Consider the following 20,154-nt stretch of genomic DNA (forward strand, 5'->3'; position numbering starts at 1 on the left):
CCCAATTCCTCCCGGCCCCTCCCAACCCTCTCCACTGCTGCCGTGCTCCAGAATAATTCCAGAAACAAATGCAGATGAGCATCTGTTTCCATGGATACCACAGGGCTGCTGCAAAGACTGCCGCAAAGCCTTTTCACTCACGCTATTGTGCTTGGAGACAATGGCTCTCAGACCCACACCCCCTCGGTCTTCCCTCCCACTACACTACTCGACTCTCTCGGGTCAGCTGACAGATGCTCAGTGAAGCATGCACTTATACACAAAACACACTCTGTCTTCACTCATTTGGATTATTAAGATTTACTCTAGTTTAAAACATAAATCTATTTTTGGAGGATAGAAATTAAGAAGTGCTGATGCAGTAGATAAATCCTGCAGTTATAGCTTTAAATGCCTCTTGATTATACTGTGAGGGGCAGTCAATCCTGGATTTTAACTGCTGAGGATTTATATTTCCCTCAGCAGTCATCTGCATATAACTATAAAGATAAGCATTAATGGCAAATGAGGCTTTTACTTTTATGCTTAAAGCAGGAGCTATGTTGATTAGTGGATTACGGTCTCTTCAGTATTTACAGACTTAATAAATCAATATCTCCTGCGATAGTGTAACTTAATGCCCTGGTTTATTGTTCATTCCAGTTAATTTAAAAGGTCTGCTTTTCAGTAAACCTCAGGTCATATTAGTTTTACATTGCAATTGATAAAAACACGGGTGAAATCGGGACAATAGAGCCTTCGCACAGAAGATCCCATTACAGAAAAAGTCATTTCCACAACAAATGACAGAAGCAGTACAACACATTTACTTAAGCAATACAACACATTTACTTAAGCATATTAAGTAACAGAATTACATCCTGCATTTAAGTGAATGGGTGAGTGAGTGCTATTCTGCATTTCTTCCAGGCGGCTCTGGCTGGCGGTACAACAATGGTGATCGGTCACGTTCTGCCAGAGAAGAATGAGTCTTTGCTGGAGGCCTACGAGCAGTGCCGCAGCTCGGCGGACTCCAAAACCTGCTGTGACTACGCTCTGCATGTGGGAGTCACTTGGTGGGGACCCAAGGTACCCAGCCCACAAGATGGATTCTTTTCTTCACAATTTACATCTAAAGACAAATTTTACATTTAATCTGTGATGCTCAGGAGATAGTTTGTTACTCTTGTACCTCTGTTCGTGACATCCTACCATGTGTTTTGAAAGCTTCCCAAGACTAGTAACTTTCAGATGCTCATATGTGTATGTGGAAATGGTTATAGTGAGAACAATACCTGATATAGAGGGTTTTACTTAAAGCATATAACTAACTAACTGAGGCCGGTAGAGATTTTTTTCTCTTTTCTATGATGTATAATTGTTAAACATGGGTCCATTTGCTCTTTGGTTGTTTTGGTTTACACCAAAACCTGATGTTTACAATAGATATTCTGGATTATCTACTCTTAAACTCTATTTATCTGCCAGATTAAAACAAATAAATCTCAATAACTGGCATGGACACGAAAATGTACACCAATTGCTGTTTTTATTTGTTCTGTACAAGGACACTTTTCAGGTAAGAGATGCTTGAGTTCATTTGTACCTTTTCTTGCAGGTACGAGCTGAGATGGAGAAGCTGGTGAGAGAGAAAGGAGTGAATTCCTTTCAGATGTTCATGGCCTATAAGGACATGTTCATGCTGAGAGACAGTGAGCTTTTCCAGGCCCTGCAGCACTGCAAGGACATTGGAGCTATCGCAAGAGTCCATGCTGAGAACGGGGAGCTGGTGGCAGAGGTGAGGGAGAATTGTAGTGTGTAGTAGTATACACAGATTAAATACTCAAAAATGCTTGGTGTCATTGCACTTTTCCTAAGATTTTATTGATTTTCACTTATTCTGTTATAGTAAACAGTCTGAATTGTTTCCAAATGTCTCTTGTTTTAATTGCTGTAAACGCATATAATTCATGGAATTCTCTTGTCTCTTTTCAGGGTGCAAAGGAAGCACTGGACCTGGGCATCAGTGGCCCTGAGGGGATTGAAATCAGCAGGCCTGAGGAGGTATGATATTCAGGTTTGACTATGTTGCCGCTTTAAGTGTCTGTCAAACTAAATTAAATAACTATTATATCCAGACTCTTGTCAAAAGTATTCCTATTGTTTCTATGATGAAATAAGTCCACTGTCTATCTCAGCACTTCTGGAAAACTATGACGATTCCTCACTGGCTTCTGTGTTTTCACAGCTGGAAGCAGAGGCGACCCACAGGGCAATTACCATCGCCAACAGGGTGAGTGAGATCATTAGTACGCATAAAAACATATTTCATGCAAACCTACTTTATGTTAAGACAAGATCATTTTCAGCCATGCTAATAGCAAGGCTGTAGGGATGTCGCTCTGCTGGTTGGTCTGTTTTTTTGGTCCAGGGTGAAATAACTCAACAACTATTGAATGGCTTGCAATGACCTTTTCATTTATCCCCGTTAAAAGGGTGAAAATAAAAATTGTCCAACACTTTGGTTTATGACCAAATACCTGAAAAAATAATGACTTTGCCATCAGACTCAGCTGTACTTTGTGTTTGTGCTAATTAGCAAAGTAAGCATGCTAACATGCCCAACTAAGATGGCGAACATGGTAAACATTATACCTGCTAAACATCAGCAATGTTAACATTATCATTATGAGCATGTTAGCATGCTGACATTAACATATAGCTTAAGGCATCCCTGTGTCCACTACATCCCCACAGAGCTGCTAGCATGGCTGTAGACAGTCTTATTAAAATTATAATATACCTTATATATACGTGTGTGTGTTTTCTTGTAGGCCCACTGCCCGATCTATCTTGTGAATGTGTCCAGTATGTCTGCAGGAGATGTTGTGGCTACAGCCAAGATGCAAGGTGGGGCCTATTTTCTTTTACATTTAGTGTTACTATTTTAGGAGTAAGTACAGTACAATTTTATGCACATCTACATTCCACTAAATTTAGAAAATAATATCTTAAATGAAATTATAGGACATTTACTTTTATGTTTACTTGGTCACTGGCATATTTCCCTGAGTATTTTAGAGTGAAGGTGGTTCATCTTTTAATCTCTTGATTGTTTAATCTCTGCCTCTTTTCTTGCAGAACTCCTCTCACTAACATTTGATCCAGTGTATGTTCATATTGTGCTGTTTGACCACAGGTAAGGTCGTCCACGGGGAAACAACCACGGCCTACACTGTGCTGAATGGTATGCAGTACTATCATCATGACTGGGCCCATGCTGCTGCCCATGTTACCGTACCCCCTCTTCGCCTGGACCCCAGTACTCCCAATTTCCTAATGAGCCTGCTGGGAAAGTATGCACAAGAGTATAAAATCTAAATGCAATAGAATGTGAGTCTTTCTGTTAAAATCCTATATGTGACCTTCCATTTTACTCTGTCCCACCTGCAGTGACACTCTGAACGTTTTGGGGTCTGATCACCGTCCGTTCACCATCAAACAGAGAGCCATGGGCAAGGATGATTTCACAAAGATCCCCCATGGGCTCCCTGGTATTCAGGACCGCATGAGCGTGATCTGGGAGAAAGGAGTGGTATGTGTAGCTCTTTTGTTCCCGTTGGGCTGCCAGAGAAATTCCATAAACAGGACATCTGTTTTGGTTTTGGAGGATATCGATTTTAACTTGAAAAAATATATACACTGACAGAAGAGGCACAGAAAACATCTCCTACTTTTAGTGCATCAGTTGATTCAGTTAGATTTTGCGTAAGAATTGCTCTCTAAGATTACAAACATATTTTAAAAAAATTTTGTTTGTCATAATTCACAGATTGGAGGTAAAATGGATGAGAATCGCTTTGTAGCAGTCACAAGCTCGAATGCAGCCAAGATCTACAACCTCTACCCCAGGAAAGGCAGGATCATCCCAGGAGCAGATGCTGATGTGGTTGTCTGGGACCCCGAGGGATCCAAGTATGAAACTGGATCCATCCATTCATCGACCAGCTTGTCTCACTACGCCTCTCATCCCATATCTCAGAGGCTGATTAGGTTTAGCCTAGTTTAAATGGGTCAACTCTTTCTTTCATCTTTGTCTACAGGACCATTTCTGTGGATAACCAGGTCCAAGGAGGAGATATAAACCTGTATGAAGGCCTTCGCTGTCACGGCGTGCCCCTGGTCACCATCAGCCGTGGGCGCCTGGTCTATGAAAATGGCATTTTCACATGTGCTGAAGGCTCTGGAAAGTTTTGCCCCCTGAGAACCTTTCCAGATTATCTTTACAAGAAGATGGTTCAGAGGGAAAAGGTATCACACAGAAATTAGTTCATGCAGTCTCGACATTGAGAGGTTTACCATGAGTTAGCCGAACACAGACTTTTATCATGTGTTAACAGAAGCCCTTTATCAAACATTGTTGAATAGCGTCTTTCATTTCAATGGGGACTTTATACCAAACTGGATATACTGTACAGTTTAACATGTAATGATGTTATTTGTGTGGCTATAGACAAGACATGCTATATGTCATCACTTCATCAGTAGAAACACTAATACTGTTAATACTACTAGCAATACCACAGGTGCCGCAACCTCTACTATACTGGTTCAACTGTATGTCGTGCATCTACTACTAGTACTACTACTGTTACTGTACTATTATTGCTGTAATTAACATGTTCATTAAACTGTTTGTTCATTTGCGTCTCTTGGCCTCCCAGTGCCAGGCGCTGAAAGCTGTGGAGCGGGAGCCATACACAGGTGAAGTTGTTGCAGTGGCCAACTCAGGAAAGAGGGACTTTGGGGCCTCAGATCTGGACACTCCGACACGCCCCTGCACCCGGCACGGGGGTGTGAGGGACCTCCACGAGTCCAGCTTCAGCCTGTCTGGTGAGGACCAGTAGATTCATACAGGGATATGAGGAAATTTGTTTTTCATGTACTGACATGTTGTGTGCGTGACATGATGTATGCGTAAGAGAAAGTATTTCTCAGGCTGCGTCCGTTTACAAAAACTGAAAACACTGGTTGGTGGTGCATTTTTGGTATAATCTGGATTGCTGCATTTTGGCACTGCTGTTCTGGCCTTTAAAAAAAATCTAAAGATTGGCCTGATGAGGGAGCTGTAGTTTCAGTAACTTGGAAAGTTACAGTGACAGTGCATCTTATCCGCCACACACAGTCTGTGGTTGGCCCAGAGTACTACAGTTACTCAGCTGTGGGGCTGAAATGTTGAAAAACATGTTTACACAGTATTTTAAGCTTTTATTATGACAGATTTGTAATATCGTCACAAATTGCTTTTCTAAAGTAAAGGTATAAAAAGCTTGGACCATCCTGTTTTTCAGTTTTATTTTTGACATTTACACATATTCAGATCTAGGAGATACTTAGTAATCTTTTTAGTATTTGGGGGTATTTTGACAGTAGAGAGCAGACAGAGCATGAGGGGAGGGACTGGGAATGACGTGTAACAAACCAGGGATGTTGTGGTTTATGGTTGGTGCCTTAAACCCTAGACCTCTGGGGAACACCCACCAGTATACTTGTAGGTCATTGAGGAATAGTAACAGAGATTTTTTTTTTTTTTTACCTCTGACAACTGTACAGTATCTTGCTGCCTGGGGATTCGTTTTGCCTAGAAAGATATCATAGTTTTCTCTCTTTAAGTATGAGCATTATTCAGACTTATTCTATTCAGATAATATTTAACATCCAATAACAATAAATGGTTTGCGCAGCATTTTAAATGGAAAAATTGCTTTGATCTTTTCAAGTATGTTGCAATCCTTAAATCTCATTGGAACCACTTTGGACTAATTATAAGCTGTTTAGAGAAGACTTTACAATACCATAAGAAAAATATGTTTGAGCTGCTGTTAAGTACTATTAGGAAAAGCTAGTACCTTGTGCTTCACTGTTAAACCTGAGTGATCTGGTGTTTTCAGGTGCTCAGATCGATGACAACATTCCAAAGAGATCCTCGGCCAGGATCCTGGCTCCTCCTGGAGGCAGATCCAGCGGGATCTGGTAACTAATTAGTTGGTTGTCACATGAAGCGGAAGAATGATACCTGAGGGAAACATATGGCCAAGCAAGGATGACTTGTTTTTCTTTGTGAAAGCTTAGAATACATGTGGGGTAATGGAGTCATGTTTTCATTTCGAACTCAGCACATTTATTTAGGATTGTAAAACATTAAACTGTATGACATTGCCGTAATAATATTGAACATGGATCAAAGTAAACCTTTTGTTAAGTGATTATAGCTACCAAATTTCAGTCAAGTTTTAACAAAAAATATGCAGCAAATAAAAAAGATAAGTTGCCAGTGAATTACTTTGGTTATTGGATTACCTTAGGGGAAAATAGTTTTAGGAATGTGAGTCTTGGTTTTTATGATGCGATTGTGTTACCTCACTGTAAAGTACAATTTTGCACTTGTATCATGTACTATTTAGATGCCTTTTTACATGATTTAATGTCACAAATGTCACAGATGTCTTTTAACTGCAAGTCATGGTGAATGAAATGTAATAAATTATTACAAGGGTGTCGGCATGACCTTAATAAGGAAAAAAAAAATTGTTGCAATTGACCAATTGATGAAAAACAAGATAATGCAAGATCACCTTTTAAATGTGTTTGTTTATTTATTTTTTATATTGCATTATTTAAACTATTTCCCTTTGATGCTACTGTGTTAAGAGTTATTTCCTGAAAAAGAATGAGGTCTTTGTTCAGTAGTTCATCATTGTCAGATTATTATTTCAGATCATGTTTACAGCCTTATAGCAGAATAGACTTCTGTTCCACCCCTACCAAATGTGAATGAACCTATGCTGTGTGTACTGTGCATGGTAGCATAGTTAGAACTACTGTAGTGTGCACTAATATTGCAGCATTCTTTGTGATCGTACTCATTTTCCACAGACAGCAAAAAGTCTCACCCAAACTGCCTTTTTCTCACCTGAGAACACTGACACCCTGAAACACACCCTCCCATACTGCCGCTACAGGTCATGACCTCTGACATGATGACTGCTGTCATTTCTTTTTCCCTATTTTTGATTTGTTCTGGTCTGAAACTGCAGCATTTAAAATTGTCCTTTGACTTACACTTCTAATGTAACATAGCACTGTGAAGCTTAGAGAAGGTGAAAAGATCCTCCTTAGCATTCACGCTGAAGTTTTAACAGCAGAGATATTAGTGAATGAATGCTGTTTCTTCAGGGGATCAAATGCCATCACATGCCAGTGAAAGCTCGGCTTCATAACTGGAAGGCATGCTTGTTTAGCAACTACAGAAAAGCACTGATACTTTGTCAAGTTCTCAACTACTGTATTTTTATTGTTTGTTTTTAGTTACAGTATTTTTCTTGTGAATAATTGTCTTAGATTTTGATTTTGTTGAATTTTTGTGGAAACTGCAGTGTAAGCACGGATGCACACAAGATTTAGCTCATGTTCAGAACATCATCATGCTACAGTCAAAGTCACATGACGTTGTTTTTTGGACAGATTTCACTTTTGATCTTTAGAAACTCCAGCAAATCCTGTTGTGTCTTCTCCCTCCAAATGTACACTGGTGCTGAACAATGTGTTGTCACATTGAATTCCTTTTCATCTCTTCATTTTTTCTTGCAGCTCTTTATCACATGATTTGAGTGCAAATAAACCACAATGAATCTACTTCATCTGAGTCTGGTGTCTAATTACTACATTTACTCAAGTACAATTTTGGGGTACTTTTGCATTATTTGAGTACTTACAATTTATGCTACTTTATACATCTACATTCAGAGGAAGATATGGGACTTCTTACTCCCCCTGTTTTTATTTGCAATGGTTACTAGTTATTTTTAAACCAGTGGTTTCCAGCCTTTTGGGCTTGTGACCCTTTACAAAAAACTTCTCAGATGGTTTCATTTAAATAACTATTTAAGTGCCAAAAAGGTAAAACTCCAATATTTCACAAATGCAAAAAAACAAACAAAAACAAAAACAAATTTGTAGTAGGTGATCTTCTAATCATCTCAGAAGATCACCTAAGATTTATCTTGTGACCTGTTGGAGGGGGCCTGATCCCATGGAAAGGAACCACTGGACTACAGACTGTATGTAGTTAAAACTGCTTCCACCTACAACAATAAAATGCTACTTAGCATTGATATATCAGAAATAACAACATAATAATGCATTCAAATAATTTTGAATGCAGGACTTTTACTTATTATGAAGGATTTTACAGTGTTGCTAGAACTGAATCGATTAGTTGATCAGCAGTTTTATATCACTTTACACAAATATATTTGTGTTTTGGACTCTTGATCGGACAAAACAAGACATTTGAAAATATTATTCCTCTCATCAACAGTTAATCAGTTAATCAGGTAAACTGATTAATCGATAATGAAACAAAAAGTTAGATTCAGCCCTAATCGTTGTATTAGTAGGCTACTTGTGCTTAAGCAAAGGATCTGAGTACTACATTTCTTATCCTGTAGCAGATGAAACATTGATATAAGGCATTTTTTGTGTGGCCTGACCTCACTAAAACCTTAGTCACTAGCAGGCCTAAAATCCAACCAGACACATCATGTGTCTCTTAGCTGGAACAGGCCAAAGTCCTATTTATAATGAACCTTTAGCAGCATGGAGTCGGGCGCATGCGCGGTGGGAGCTGGATTGTTGCAGCCCCAGACAGGGCGGCCCGTTACCAAGCACTGCACCGCGCAGGGTCTGACAACGACGACAGCAACGGGCATTGACATAAGGAATACTGCCAGCGTGATAACAACACAGACACTCCTGAATACAGTGAGTATAAACGCATGAAGAATCCGCTGACCCACTCTGTCCCGGTCGTTTCTCGCTTTGTGCGTGTTTGCGGGGGAGCTGTGTTTTATTCCCAGCCACTGAGGATATTTCCCGTGCACTGACAGTCCTGAGGTATTCGGGGAGGCCTGTAGAGGGGGCCGCTAGAAGACCAGCGTTGCGGGTTTTTTAACCAGAAGGCACCAGGCAAACGGACACATTTATTGTTCTCAGCTCGGGCTTGAAATGTCAGACCCCCGCCCATTTCTTCTTGCTGGACTTCAGGGTTTTTGCACTCAGGGTTTTGCTGCAGTCATTACCAGAGCTTTCGCAAAGGCCCGGCAGGTTTTTGGAGAATAGATTGACTTCCCTTTCGTGCGCCGCCCTCGATGCAATAATCCATATTTATTAGGAATTACTTCCATGCAAAGGTCTGCGCCTGTTAACGTAGTAGAGCCTGGTGGTTTCGTCTCATAAACGGCTTTATTGTTGGTTACGCGGTCGCAGGTTGTGATCATGTAATTGTAGGCTAGCCAAGCCCCATGGGAGAATGCTGGTGTAATGTGCGCTGCTGAAAGTGCATTCAGTGTCAGTGTTATCACCAGAAATCACTGTAGTGCACATTGCAGTTAAGCGTGATTCAGTTGTTATTTGTGTGAATCTGAGAGACATGCTGTCATCTCTCCCTGGCAGTCAGCTGCAGACACAGCGGCGTGTGACCTTAAAGGCATCATTTAAAGTCCCTATCTCGCCTGCGTTAATGTGCATCTTTCTTTACTGCAGGGAATATCGAGGTGTCATAGTCCCATTCTGACACGACACTGCTGAAAAAAGTGAGCAGGCTGGAGCTGTCAGATGTGTAAAGCTGCTCACAAACGTCGGGATATTTCTGTTTAATCTAGGGAGGATTATGCTCACAACACATCTGTAGATTAAAGCTAAAGATGCCTCTCAGCCAGGCACTGTGTTTACACTCAGAAATCAAGTGTATTTCCCACAGGCCAATATTGCTGGTCTCAGTGCGCTTTACAGGCCAACAACTGCAACAGTTTCTGACCCACTCCAGGATCGCTAATCTGAGAGGACAAGGAGAAAGCCCCCCTCAAAACTTTAGGACATATGGGAGAAAGTGTAACCTCCAGAAAGTAACTGTAAAGAGAGACCCCCCCCCACAGATAGCTGTGGTTGCAGTTAGAAAAATGTCAACTACAACATATTGACAGATATTTGTAACAGTATACAGATTATGGGGTTTAATACTAATGCTGCACATTCTGTATGAGAACTCCGGCATGATAAAACCAAGCAATGGATTCAGTGATATTAGTCTAAATAATGAAGTCTAGAGCTGAAACTATTGGATCGACTGTAATGGCAGAAAATGAAGCAGTTATTTTGGTAAACAATTAACTGTATATCATTCACAAGTAAAAACACTAAACATTTCCGACTTCCAGCTTCTCAAACGTGAGGATTTTGTGTTTTTATTTGTCTTATGTGACACTAGTTAAGTTTTGGGGATTTGGATTGTTGATCACAAGTTATTTGAAGACATCAACTTAGTCTTTATGGAATTATAACAAACATTTTTCACAATTTTCTATCCCAAAGGATTAATCGAGAAGATAGTCATTAGTTGCAGGCCTAAATAATTCTAGTGTCAGTTCCGCTGTCTTCTAAGTCCCAGATGTTTGGTAGGTTGCTTATAGGCTATGGGAAAGTTAACTTGACCATATGATAACAGCACTCAGTTTACTTTCATTTACATACAGTTAGTAATCAAAGACAGATGAACCAATCAGTTTAATATATTTTATGATGACTTTGTTGGCACATGTAGATTTCTCTTTGCTCTTTGGCTCTTAACCTAACCAATTTTCTCTAGCTAACTAACAGACAAACAGAAATCCAACTGAATACCCGTTTCTTTCTTTCTGTGTTGATTGTTTCAGGTAGGGGATGGCAGTGAATGTGTACGCAACATCTGTGTCCATTGACAACCTCAGCCGACATGACATGCTGGCATGGGTCAACGATTCTTTGCATCTCACCTACACGAAGATCGAACAGCTATGTTCAGGTAAGGCTGAGAGTTTGCAGTCCCAAAGGTTTTAATTGAATACTATTCAAAACAGGACAACAAAACAAATGACTGTGTCTTTGTGTTCTCCAGGAGCTGCATATTGCCAGTTCATGGACATGTTGTTTCCGGGTTGCATCCTTCTGAAGAAGGTCAAATTTCAAGCCAAGCTGGAGCATGAATTTATACACAACTTCAAAGTTCTTCAGGCAGCTTTTAAAAGGATGAGTGTTGACAAAGTCAGAATCACTTTATTATCTTATTATTATAAATTTTACTCAATAAGATCATTTATGCCATCATCTCCTACTCCTACCTAAGATGCATGCTGTATCACATGGAACTATTCAAGCATTTCATGTTTCTATTCTCCAGATAATTCCTGTAGAGAAGCTTGTAAAAGGGAAGTTCCAGGACAACTTTGAATTCGTGCAGTGGTTCAAGAAGTTCTTTGATGCCAACTATGACGGGAAGGAGTATGACCCTTTACTAGCCAGACAGGGGCAGGACGTGGCCCCTGCCCCCAACCCAGGTGATCACTTTATCCACAAACCAAAGAGAAACCAAGGTAAACCAAACAGTTTTGCCTTTGCTGCACGGTCTTGCTGAGCTTTGGATGGCTCAAAGGCGCTCCCTGCAAGCAAGTGGTGTGAGCAGCACGATTCACAGAATGACTGCTGTCTTCTTTAGATCCATCTCACTGCCCAGCATTCACCAGCAACATGACACTGTAGGTATGAATGAGTCACTGGTGGGAATGTAGTAATTGCCACAGTGCATAGTGGGATGCAGCAGTGGTGGGGTTGCAAATTCACATCACGCAACTTCAGTTTTCACTTGCTTTCCCAATTCTAATTGATCATGATCAGTAATGCCAGAAAACCTACAGAAATGTCAAATGCAACTATTTTCTCCAGTGTGCCGCATTACACAGGTGACGCAACACTGTTGCAGCTTCACCTCTCTCAAAGCTGGACTGAAACAAGAAAGGGTTTCATTTTACTAACAAGAGTAATGTCAGCCTGACCAGCCTTGCTCTGTCTCTGTGAAAGCTTTTTGCTTGAAACTCATGGCGAACAGTCTAATTTGATTTGTAGTGTGTCATAAGCCTGCTTTGTGACTTTGTCACTGGCAAGCAGTGTGGTTGTAAATGGGCAGAATGACTGCATTTATTTCAAAACAGTAATAATGCGTGTTGGCATGGTTTGTCTTTGAGTTTATTTGAAACACCTCTGCTGAAGCACATATAGAGGTTTGGCAGGTTCTTTCTGTTATTTTGCTAGTTTTACTTTATACGTTGGCTTTATATGTTTGGCAAACCAAATTTTTATCTTTTATATCAGTTCTGTTGTAAAACTATTCACAAAAATAACCAATTACCAAAGACACAATATTATGCTACCAGCTGATAACATCAGCTCTCTATAATGTGCTACATCCATCGCCACAGTTGCTACAAAGCCAAAATAAATGCAGAGATTCTGTGTTCATTCAAATGCTCAACATCTCTCACCATCTCTAACCAATCCAGGACCACAGAGGACATCTCCAACAGTTCCCAAAAACATGCCAACACCACAGCGGGTCCAACACAACACTCCAGCCCTGAGGAAGAACCCACCTTTGTCTAGAAATGGGGGCAGTGATGCTGAGATCATGGAACTAAATCAACAGGTAGAGTTGCATGGAAAGGGAGGAGAACCACAATCTGAGACCATATCATCTTCCTCTTACCCTTTTTTTGTCTCATGTCTATGGATTCTCTATGCATTCACACCTAATGAAAGTAATAGGCCTTTTTCTTAGCAGACAATATGACATGTTACAGAAGGAAAAGCACATGATTAAATAATAAAATTTACAATGGCTGAATTCCATTTAGCTACTTTGGTTCAGGGTTCTGCTACTGTGCCTGTAGCGTCACACTGTCATGGCTCAGCTGTGAAAAAGGCAGATTATCCTATTGCTTTTAATGCGAGCAATATTGGAGTTCAAACTTATTTTCCTGTTACAATTAATGTTTTATAATGAGTTTGCAGAATATTGCTGTTGAAAGAGGTTGACGGCCTTATTTTCATTGCTTTAGTGTTTTTCTTTCAATACAATCTGCACTACATTTTCCTTTCTACTTTTTATGAGGCAAATGCAAAGGTAATTTATTGGTATTGACACCACTGTGAGTAGATTTAAAGTGAACGTATAAAAAAGGAGGTGATAGCTTTGCCTGATGCCTTTTATTTACTGCCATTTACATGTTTCATGACAATGAAAAAGGGACAAAAAGTGAAAACCCTCTTTTCAGATCCTTGATCCCATTTATTAGCTGTGTCCGCCATCACTAGCAAAAACACTTTTTACTGCCACATGGTTCAAAATACTTTTTGGAGACTGCCAGCGTCAACATGATTTTCTCTTTCTGTCCTAAGTTGATGGAGTTGAAATTGACTGTAGACGGACTAGAGAAGGAGAGAGATTTCTACTTCAGCAAACTACGGGATATCGAGCTGATCTGCCAGGAGCACGAGAGTGAAAACAACCCCATCCTCAGCAAGATAATCGACATTCTCTACGCAACAGAGGTACAGTATGTATGCACTACCAACAACAAATCTGCAATGCACCATTGCAGTCTGTATTTTCTTTTCTCACAGTGAATTACTACAGAGAGCTGAAGTGAAACCACAGCTTCTGGGTTCTGTTCTGGTAGCAGTTAAACTTAATTTTAAAAAAATTACCATTTTTAACAACATAAATTACTAAAGATCCAGCTATAGAATATAACCAAACTCAACAGTGTGTTGTGTGGCTATGTTTGGGTTATTTTTTAAGATGTTGTTTCTACAGTGTAGCACTTCTGTTTTCAGCAATCTTTAAAAAACACAATTTCCCATAAGTAAGCTCAACAAACAAAACGAATCAATTCACCATCATTGAAAGTTTGTAGACAGCTAAAAAGTTGGAACATTAATGATTAATGATGAATGTTAGTGGATATAGATATGATACGGAACCAAGTTAAGGTGTGGAGTACCCACATGCATGCTAATAAGTGAACTGTTGTTTAATTTTGTTAAAATCACAAGGATCTCAACTTCCAGTGGAGAACTCTGAAATGGACCTGTCTCTGCATATAGAAAGTAAACCCCAGGAACACACATTATGTTTTCAGAAAGACAGATGAAGGAAAGAGTCAGTGAGAGAATGTAATGAGTTTTAAAAGTTGGTGGAGCAGAGGTTTGCCAGGAAGTGCCATCGTGACTTCACCTCTCTATGTAGAAGATACTGTTAATCTGTTTGGATGTCAACTGTGTTAAAGTTAAAAGAAATTAAAATAAAGCAGAAAACCTGAATATATTCTTTTCTATATCTCAGGAAGGCTTTGCGCCTCCAGAAGATGAAGACCTCGATGAACAAGCTCACCTGGACCAGGATGAATACTGAACCCCTCATCTCCCCCTACCCTAACATCTCCATCCTCCCTTTAATTTTCTTTTTGCCCTTATTTGTTTTCTACTCTCTCTGCACGCGCTCTATAAATACATTATCCCTACTCTCTTTCTGTCTTTTCCTTTCTTTCTCATATGAATCTGTTCGTAACCTCCCCCCATCCATCCTCTGGCCATCTGCATACTATACACAACTACTCTGCATCATCATTGCTGCTCCTCTCTGCCTCCACTTACACAGTAACAATAACAGTAATGTACAACATATCCCAGTTATTTCAGCATGAGAAACACAGAAAATCGAGCCGAGCCTGGCATGGAGGTTGTTATGGCAAACAGTGAATTTAACTCTGTAAATATTACTGACATTTTGATTTCTGAGAGAACAATGTCTTTGCTCATTATGGAGTTATTTATTTGCCTTTGGTGCGCTGTTAATACTACTTTTAGAGCACAGAACAACGCTGCTCCAATGTGCCATCCGGACACTCCCAGAGCTACTAAAACTGTAACAAAAGTGACTTTTTAATAAGAATTTCTTATTTATTTAACTTATATTTAATTTAGATTAACTTTCTGTAGCAAAATTGGTGCAAAACCTACTGTACATGAACTGAAAGCTGAAGGCCCTGTGTGTTATTTGAGAATAAGGTTTGCGCTCGAGTCTGCATAAAGCTTTTGGTTTCTTTTATGGTGGGGTCATGGCATGTAGAAAAACGCTGAAGGAAATTCTTTGGTGTAATGACTCAAGGCATATGATCAGTGCTCTGCGATTATTCATTATTGATCAGCAACATATCTGAGCATGAGAATGTTACACATTGACTGTGAATGAGTGATATTTTGTAAATGTGTTTTGTGTGGAGATTTTGTCTGATGTCGCACGATCCTGGTTAATTGCCGTTTTATCTTTTAGGCGGACATGCAGTAGCCTTTAAGTTTAAAGTGGAGAGCCACCTGCAGACTGACAACATGGTTATAGATTGTAGCAGTTCTAACGTTTTATTGTAAAATACAAGGGAGCCTGACACTGAATTAATACAGACACATTTTCACATGACAGCTTGTCATGTTTTTACTGCTAATCATACTGTGTTTATACTTTTGATTTGCTGTAAAGGGTCGCCCAGGGTGTATGACTTGTAGTATGGAAGAAAGTCAGTATTAAGAGAACTGTGACCAGATGACTGGTCATAATTAGCATCCAGTTTAACCAAGGAAGTCTCCTAGTCCTTCCCCAGCTATTTTTACTTTGCAAACTGGCTGTCGTCTGCTCTGGAACCTGCATTCATTGACCATGTAAACATCTACAGAACACTCATCTTTTGAGTTTTGAATAAATAAACAGTTGTGAAATAAATTGTTTCATGCTGATTGTGGTTTATTTTAGGAAGCAAGATTTCTTGTGTAATAATGTGTTTGCATGCATAGATATATATTGAAGGCTATATGTCAGCTTTGATCCTACAAATTATAGGTATATTTACCTGAGAATATACACTTTAGCATGTTAATCTATGACTATGACACATTCTTTTCTTTGGTAAGAGCTACAAAAAAAGTAAGGATGATTATGAGCCTGACCCCTTTTTTGGTATGCAGGTCATACTTTTGATGGACATGTTAAAACCTTTGAGTCAGGAGTTGGCGTCCCATCTTTCCATGTAATTCCAAATATGGAAATATTGAAGCTAGTAATTAGACGATAACGGATTTAACGGAATAACTACGTTGTTTTGCATAAAAACTAACCAAATAACTAACGTTATAAAATGGAAATGTTAATTCTAGTGGCAGCAAGAGTCAGTCAAAGTCACTCAAAGGTTGTGTGCGAAGTTAATTGGTAGGTTTGACAGACAAAAGATTAACTGAATTGTTGAACTGTTAGTTCTGTTCGCTCTTTAAGATGGTTATGACGTTCCCCTATGTTCAGCGTGGGGGATTAGCTCAAATGGTAGAGCGCTCGCTTAGCATGCGAGAGGTAGCGGGATCGATGCCCGCATCCTCCAATGTGTTTTGGTTATGATTAGGCCTTAGTTTCATTATTAAGTAAGGTACTTACCGCTCACTTTGCCACCAATCACCGTTTTAGCCGTGGTAACCATCACGTTAAGGAATCGGTTACTGTGATGAAACTAAACTCCTTTTTAGCCCTTACAAACGTTAAAGTGCTCTTTATGACAGCTCGCTAAAAGTTTGTCACAATTACTTATAAGAAATATATAGTTCATATAGGTGATCCTACGGCCTGAATGGTATTTCTATTGCACACAACTGTGGTTATACAAAAATATAGACAGTTAAGTATTCCAACGTCTTACTGTGATGTGCAGGTTGCCTGGTCTAATCATCGATGTATTATAAAACTAAGTTCTAATAATACATCCATGGGTCTAACGTATTTCTCAGCTCAGCTCTTTTGCCCTGAGGATTTGCAACCTGTTAACGGCCCCATCGGAGCTTCAGCGAGACCGCCCAATAAATGTATAGGTATACGAAGGTAGCCAATTCAGAGATTAATTCTCCATTTCATGGGAGAGCAGCAGGATGTTAAATGCACTGAGAACCAGCAGATGGCAGCAGAGCATCATATCTGTATAAGAAGGCGAGTGAGAGTCACTGTTCTACAGAGTATTATGAAGTACAATTCACACGTGATAAAACTTTCTGAAAACGAATTTAGCATATAATAGAGCATAAAAGTCGGCCTGTCAACGCACGATTTTCAAATGTCTATTTCGCTCCAGGGTAGGGGGATTAGCTCAAATGGTAGAGCGCTCGCTTAGCATGCGAGAGGTAGCGGGATCGATGCCCGCATCCTCCAGTACAATTTTAAACTATGTATGAATTTAATTTACCTGTATCCTTCTGAATGCACCACTCTCACCAGTCCAAACTGCTACTGTTACTTGCAATATAAGATCTGGCCAGAACATTTGTCTAAAAAGTTGAAAAATTAATTAACACTATCAACAGTGCGAAGCAGCCACAGTGACGATGTCATGATCAAGACCTCCATCTGATCTTTTTCAGTTATCTACTGAAATGAGCGTGGTCACCAGCCACCACCGACCTTTCCTGTGTTGTAATACCACTTTGTGACACTAGAGGCGGTGTGAGTCAGTGGAGCGTCAAGTGTGCCTTCGTTCCCACGAACAACAACTTCCGGCAGAGCTTGACGTTAGCATCACAAAAACGCAGGACTGGCTGAACCTCCTAAAAGATAATATTCATCTGTATCCCGCAGGACCGCTGCCGACAATAAAACCACGTTTAACAGCGAAGAAAAGAAGCAACACGAGTAAATCTCGGTGTGGCTTTCCACCGCCGGAGACGGCTCCTGAGAGGAAAGAGATGCGGTTTGATGCCGAGCTCGCAACTTTCCTGTTAGCCCGGTGGGTAGCATCAAGGTTAGCTCTTTAGCTAAAAGTATAATCAGTGCAACGACTGACATATTGACGTTATCGACAGATGTTTTAGCGGTTACTAGCGGTTGGAACTGATGTCTGTAAATTGAGATTGTATGGACCCAGTAGACCGACTGTATACACGTCGATCGGTTCAACATATTGTAACCACTTTACATTACTGTTACTCCGGAGACTTCAGCATACCTCTGTCTTCATCAGGACCTGAGCCAGAACAGCTGCAATACCGCCGCCATCTGTCTCACCAACGGCAGAGAGTCTAGACACAGTGAGGAGGATCTAGGTGAGTAACATGCTGTCATTCACTTTTAAAAGTAAGACTTGTTTATACCACTGATTAAATCAGACCCTGAGTGTATACACGTCCATACCGTTGATTCTTAATAATGAATATACCACTGACTATATTGGTTATGTATTTTACAGTATATCCATATTTGTACTACTGAATATGTTGGTTATATAGTGTATGTACATTGAATTCTTATCACACCTCTAGTTGTTTACCCTTCATTTACATTTCATAATATTCATACTGTTACTAGTGTTCACATTGTATATATCTCAGAATATTCATACTGTCTTTATTTTCTTGCATATTCATATCTATCTTTACAATTTAATACACACACACACACACACACACACACACACACACACACCAGATCTAACATGTTTGATTATAAAGAACTTGTATGATCTAAAGGAATTGTCCTATGGCATGTTTGTCTGTATCAGGACCAGAAGTCCAGTCTAATCACCAATGATGGACCAGCACCTGCCTTTTCTTCTGCATCCGGCCTCAGCAATCAACCCCATGACATCAACACCTTGAGGTATTATCCCTGCACATGACGGATATTGTCTATACTGTGATCTTTTGCACGTCCCCTAATCAATACCTTTTGCACATCTTGCCCAGCAGGAGTTTTTGTCGTTCTAAAACATTTTTGTACATATTTTTGTAGGATTGTTTTATTCATTTTTCTTTTAATATATGTATCGATGTATATTTATGTTTGACTGTTGCAGTATTTTACATTTTTATTTTATTTCCTCTGAATACGTTAATTGGATACTACACCAAGCCAAATATCTTGTAAGTGAAAACCTGCTTGGCAATAAAACCTTATTTTCTGAGTCTGCCTTTGTGGTGATGTCGTCATCCCGTCCTCATGTTGCTATAGCCTGCCAAGGACCACCCATGTGTCCTGCAGTATCCCCTTGCCTTCATATATCTGCAAGTGTATGACACTGAGGTTACAAGTATTTAGATCCTATTTTCACACCTGAATTTAAATTCTACTTGTTGGAATTTTGAGCACCACATTTTACAGCTTTGTGCTTTGCATGTGTAGATAGACAGAAGCTCTTCCTCTTTGTGTGTGTGTGTCTTCTTCACATGTACATGTATCATTTGTTGAGATTTAGTCAAAGTCTTGTTTTTATTACAGTATATAGTAAATGAAGTTTAAATGGATGATTCATACATCTTATCTTCTGAAGTCCTTAGAATGCTTCAAAAACATTTCATAGTCAAGAGGAGCTGCTTCTGATGTAAATGTTTATATAATATTTCATGACGTAGAAATCAGAAAATTCTGATCCTTACAGTAAAAGATGAGTTTGGTTCCTCCACCAAAAGTCCTCCTCAGTGATACAAACTCATGAAGTGGCCGTACAAAAACCTCCTGCACTGAACAAGCTTCTATCCACTGAAAACAACCTCTCCTTGTTCTGATAACTCAATAAAATATAAACTATTTTAATCTACCGATTGTTTTTAAAGGTAGAGATTTAAAATAATGTATAAATTAAGATGATTTCTTCAGTTTAGTTGAACTTTTCTAAACCTGACAGAAAAACCATCACAGTCTCCTTGTAACAAAGTCACATTTTTCACAGTTTATATCAGTTGATATGTGGTTAAATGAACATGATCCTTTTAATGATGATGATTCATTTTAAGCATCATTAAAATATATGAGTAACGTAGAGTAAACACTAAAGGCAGACAAACAGACACATCATACCAACCACAGTGGACACAAACTGATCCTTAAATCCTCAACTGCACTTCTAATATAAATATTTCCTCCTCTTCCATTAAGATCATATTTAGTGTAAATCCAAGCAGCATTTCTCCTGATGTTGTGTCCCACGTTGCCTTCAGTCTGTTGAGAGCAGAGAAATCATTTCCATAGAGAGGAGGCTTTGCATCATCAGCTGATCCTCCAGTGAACTGAGAAGGTTTATAGTCCTGTGAGTTGAACAGTGCAGGACTCAGATCTGTCAGTCAACACAGCAGAAAGCACAACCACCATGACTCTCATCACCATCCTGATCTGGACGCTGGCCTGCTGCTGTTTTACAGGTTGATTCACTCAGCAACATTTGAAAC

At 39.6% G+C, this 20,154-nt stretch overlaps 2 protein-coding genes, 1 long non-coding RNA gene and 2 other non-coding genes across 6 annotated transcripts in view; all 5 read left to right on the forward strand.

Moving 5' to 3' along the window:
* dpysl5a (dihydropyrimidinase like 5a) overlaps window positions 1–7,679 on the forward strand; it is an 11,293-nt gene extending 3,614 nt beyond the window's left edge. The window contains exons 3-13 of the mRNA XM_087169741.1: window positions 910–1,068; window positions 1,598–1,777; window positions 1,975–2,043; window positions 2,228–2,272; window positions 2,814–2,889; window positions 3,179–3,335; window positions 3,433–3,574; window positions 3,812–3,954; window positions 4,083–4,290; window positions 4,704–4,872; window positions 5,931–7,679. Coding sequence (XP_087025867.1) covers window positions 910–1,068; window positions 1,598–1,777; window positions 1,975–2,043; window positions 2,228–2,272; window positions 2,814–2,889; window positions 3,179–3,335; window positions 3,433–3,574; window positions 3,812–3,954; window positions 4,083–4,290; window positions 4,704–4,872; window positions 5,931–6,016 — 1,434 coding nt within the window. The 3' untranslated portion in view covers window positions 6,017–7,679. The remainder of the gene's footprint in view (window positions 1–909; window positions 1,069–1,597; window positions 1,778–1,974; window positions 2,044–2,227; window positions 2,273–2,813; window positions 2,890–3,178; window positions 3,336–3,432; window positions 3,575–3,811; window positions 3,955–4,082; window positions 4,291–4,703; window positions 4,873–5,930) is intronic.
* A 969-nt stretch (window positions 7,680–8,648) lies between these two features.
* Window positions 8,649–15,685, forward strand: mapre3a (microtubule-associated protein, RP/EB family, member 3a). Of its 2 annotated transcripts, none has more exons than XM_023430792.2 (7): window positions 8,649–8,802; window positions 10,752–10,879; window positions 10,973–11,118; window positions 11,255–11,447; window positions 12,411–12,553; window positions 13,306–13,458; window positions 14,252–15,685. In XM_023430792.2, the coding sequence occupies exons 2-7, from the start codon at window positions 10,759–10,761 to the stop codon at window positions 14,318–14,320; spliced, it is 825 nt and encodes a 274-aa protein (XP_023286560.1). In that variant the 5' UTR covers window positions 8,649–8,802; window positions 10,752–10,758; the 3' UTR covers window positions 14,321–15,685. The 2 variants fall into 2 exon arrangements, with proteins under 2 accessions (XP_023286560.1, XP_023286561.1); XM_023430793.2 differs by having other exon boundaries at window positions 11,255–11,411.
* A 576-nt stretch (window positions 15,686–16,261) lies between these two features.
* Window positions 16,262–16,334, forward strand: trnaa-agc (transfer RNA alanine (anticodon AGC)). Its single transcript has one exon. It is a non-coding gene; the product is annotated as a tRNA-Ala (tRNA).
* A 742-nt stretch (window positions 16,335–17,076) lies between these two features.
* Window positions 17,077–17,149, forward strand: trnaa-agc (transfer RNA alanine (anticodon AGC)). The gene has a single exon. It is a non-coding gene; the product is annotated as a tRNA-Ala (tRNA).
* A 352-nt stretch (window positions 17,150–17,501) lies between these two features.
* On the forward strand, window positions 17,502–18,893 carry LOC147817714 (uncharacterized). The gene is made up of 3 exons (XR_015436115.1): window positions 17,502–17,720; window positions 17,955–18,036; window positions 18,492–18,893. It is a non-coding gene; the product is annotated as an uncharacterized LOC147817714 (long non-coding RNA).
* Window positions 18,894–20,154: the final 1,261 nt, after the last annotated feature.

Source organism: Seriola lalandi, unplaced genomic scaffold (genome assembly GCF_002814215.2).
Source record: "Seriola lalandi dorsalis isolate HSWRI2012SDOR001 ecotype SW California unplaced genomic scaffold, Sedor1 jcf7180002054911, whole genome shotgun sequence".
NCBI lineage: Eukaryota > Metazoa > Chordata > Actinopteri > Carangiformes > Carangidae > Seriola > Seriola lalandi.

Bases quoted from the DNA above. Each gene is read 5' to 3' on its own strand.
- mapre3a (XM_023430792.2), top strand. From the start codon at position 10,759: ATGGCAGTGAATGTGTACGCAACATCTGTGTCCATTGACAACCTCAGC. The intron at 11,448-12,410 runs GTAAACCAAACA...TAACCAATCCAG, and splicing joins CAAACCAAAGAGAAACCAAG to GACCACAGAGGACATCTCCA. The intron at 13,459-14,251 runs GTACAGTATGTA...TCTATATCTCAG, and splicing joins ACATTCTCTACGCAACAGAG to GAAGGCTTTGCGCCTCCAGA.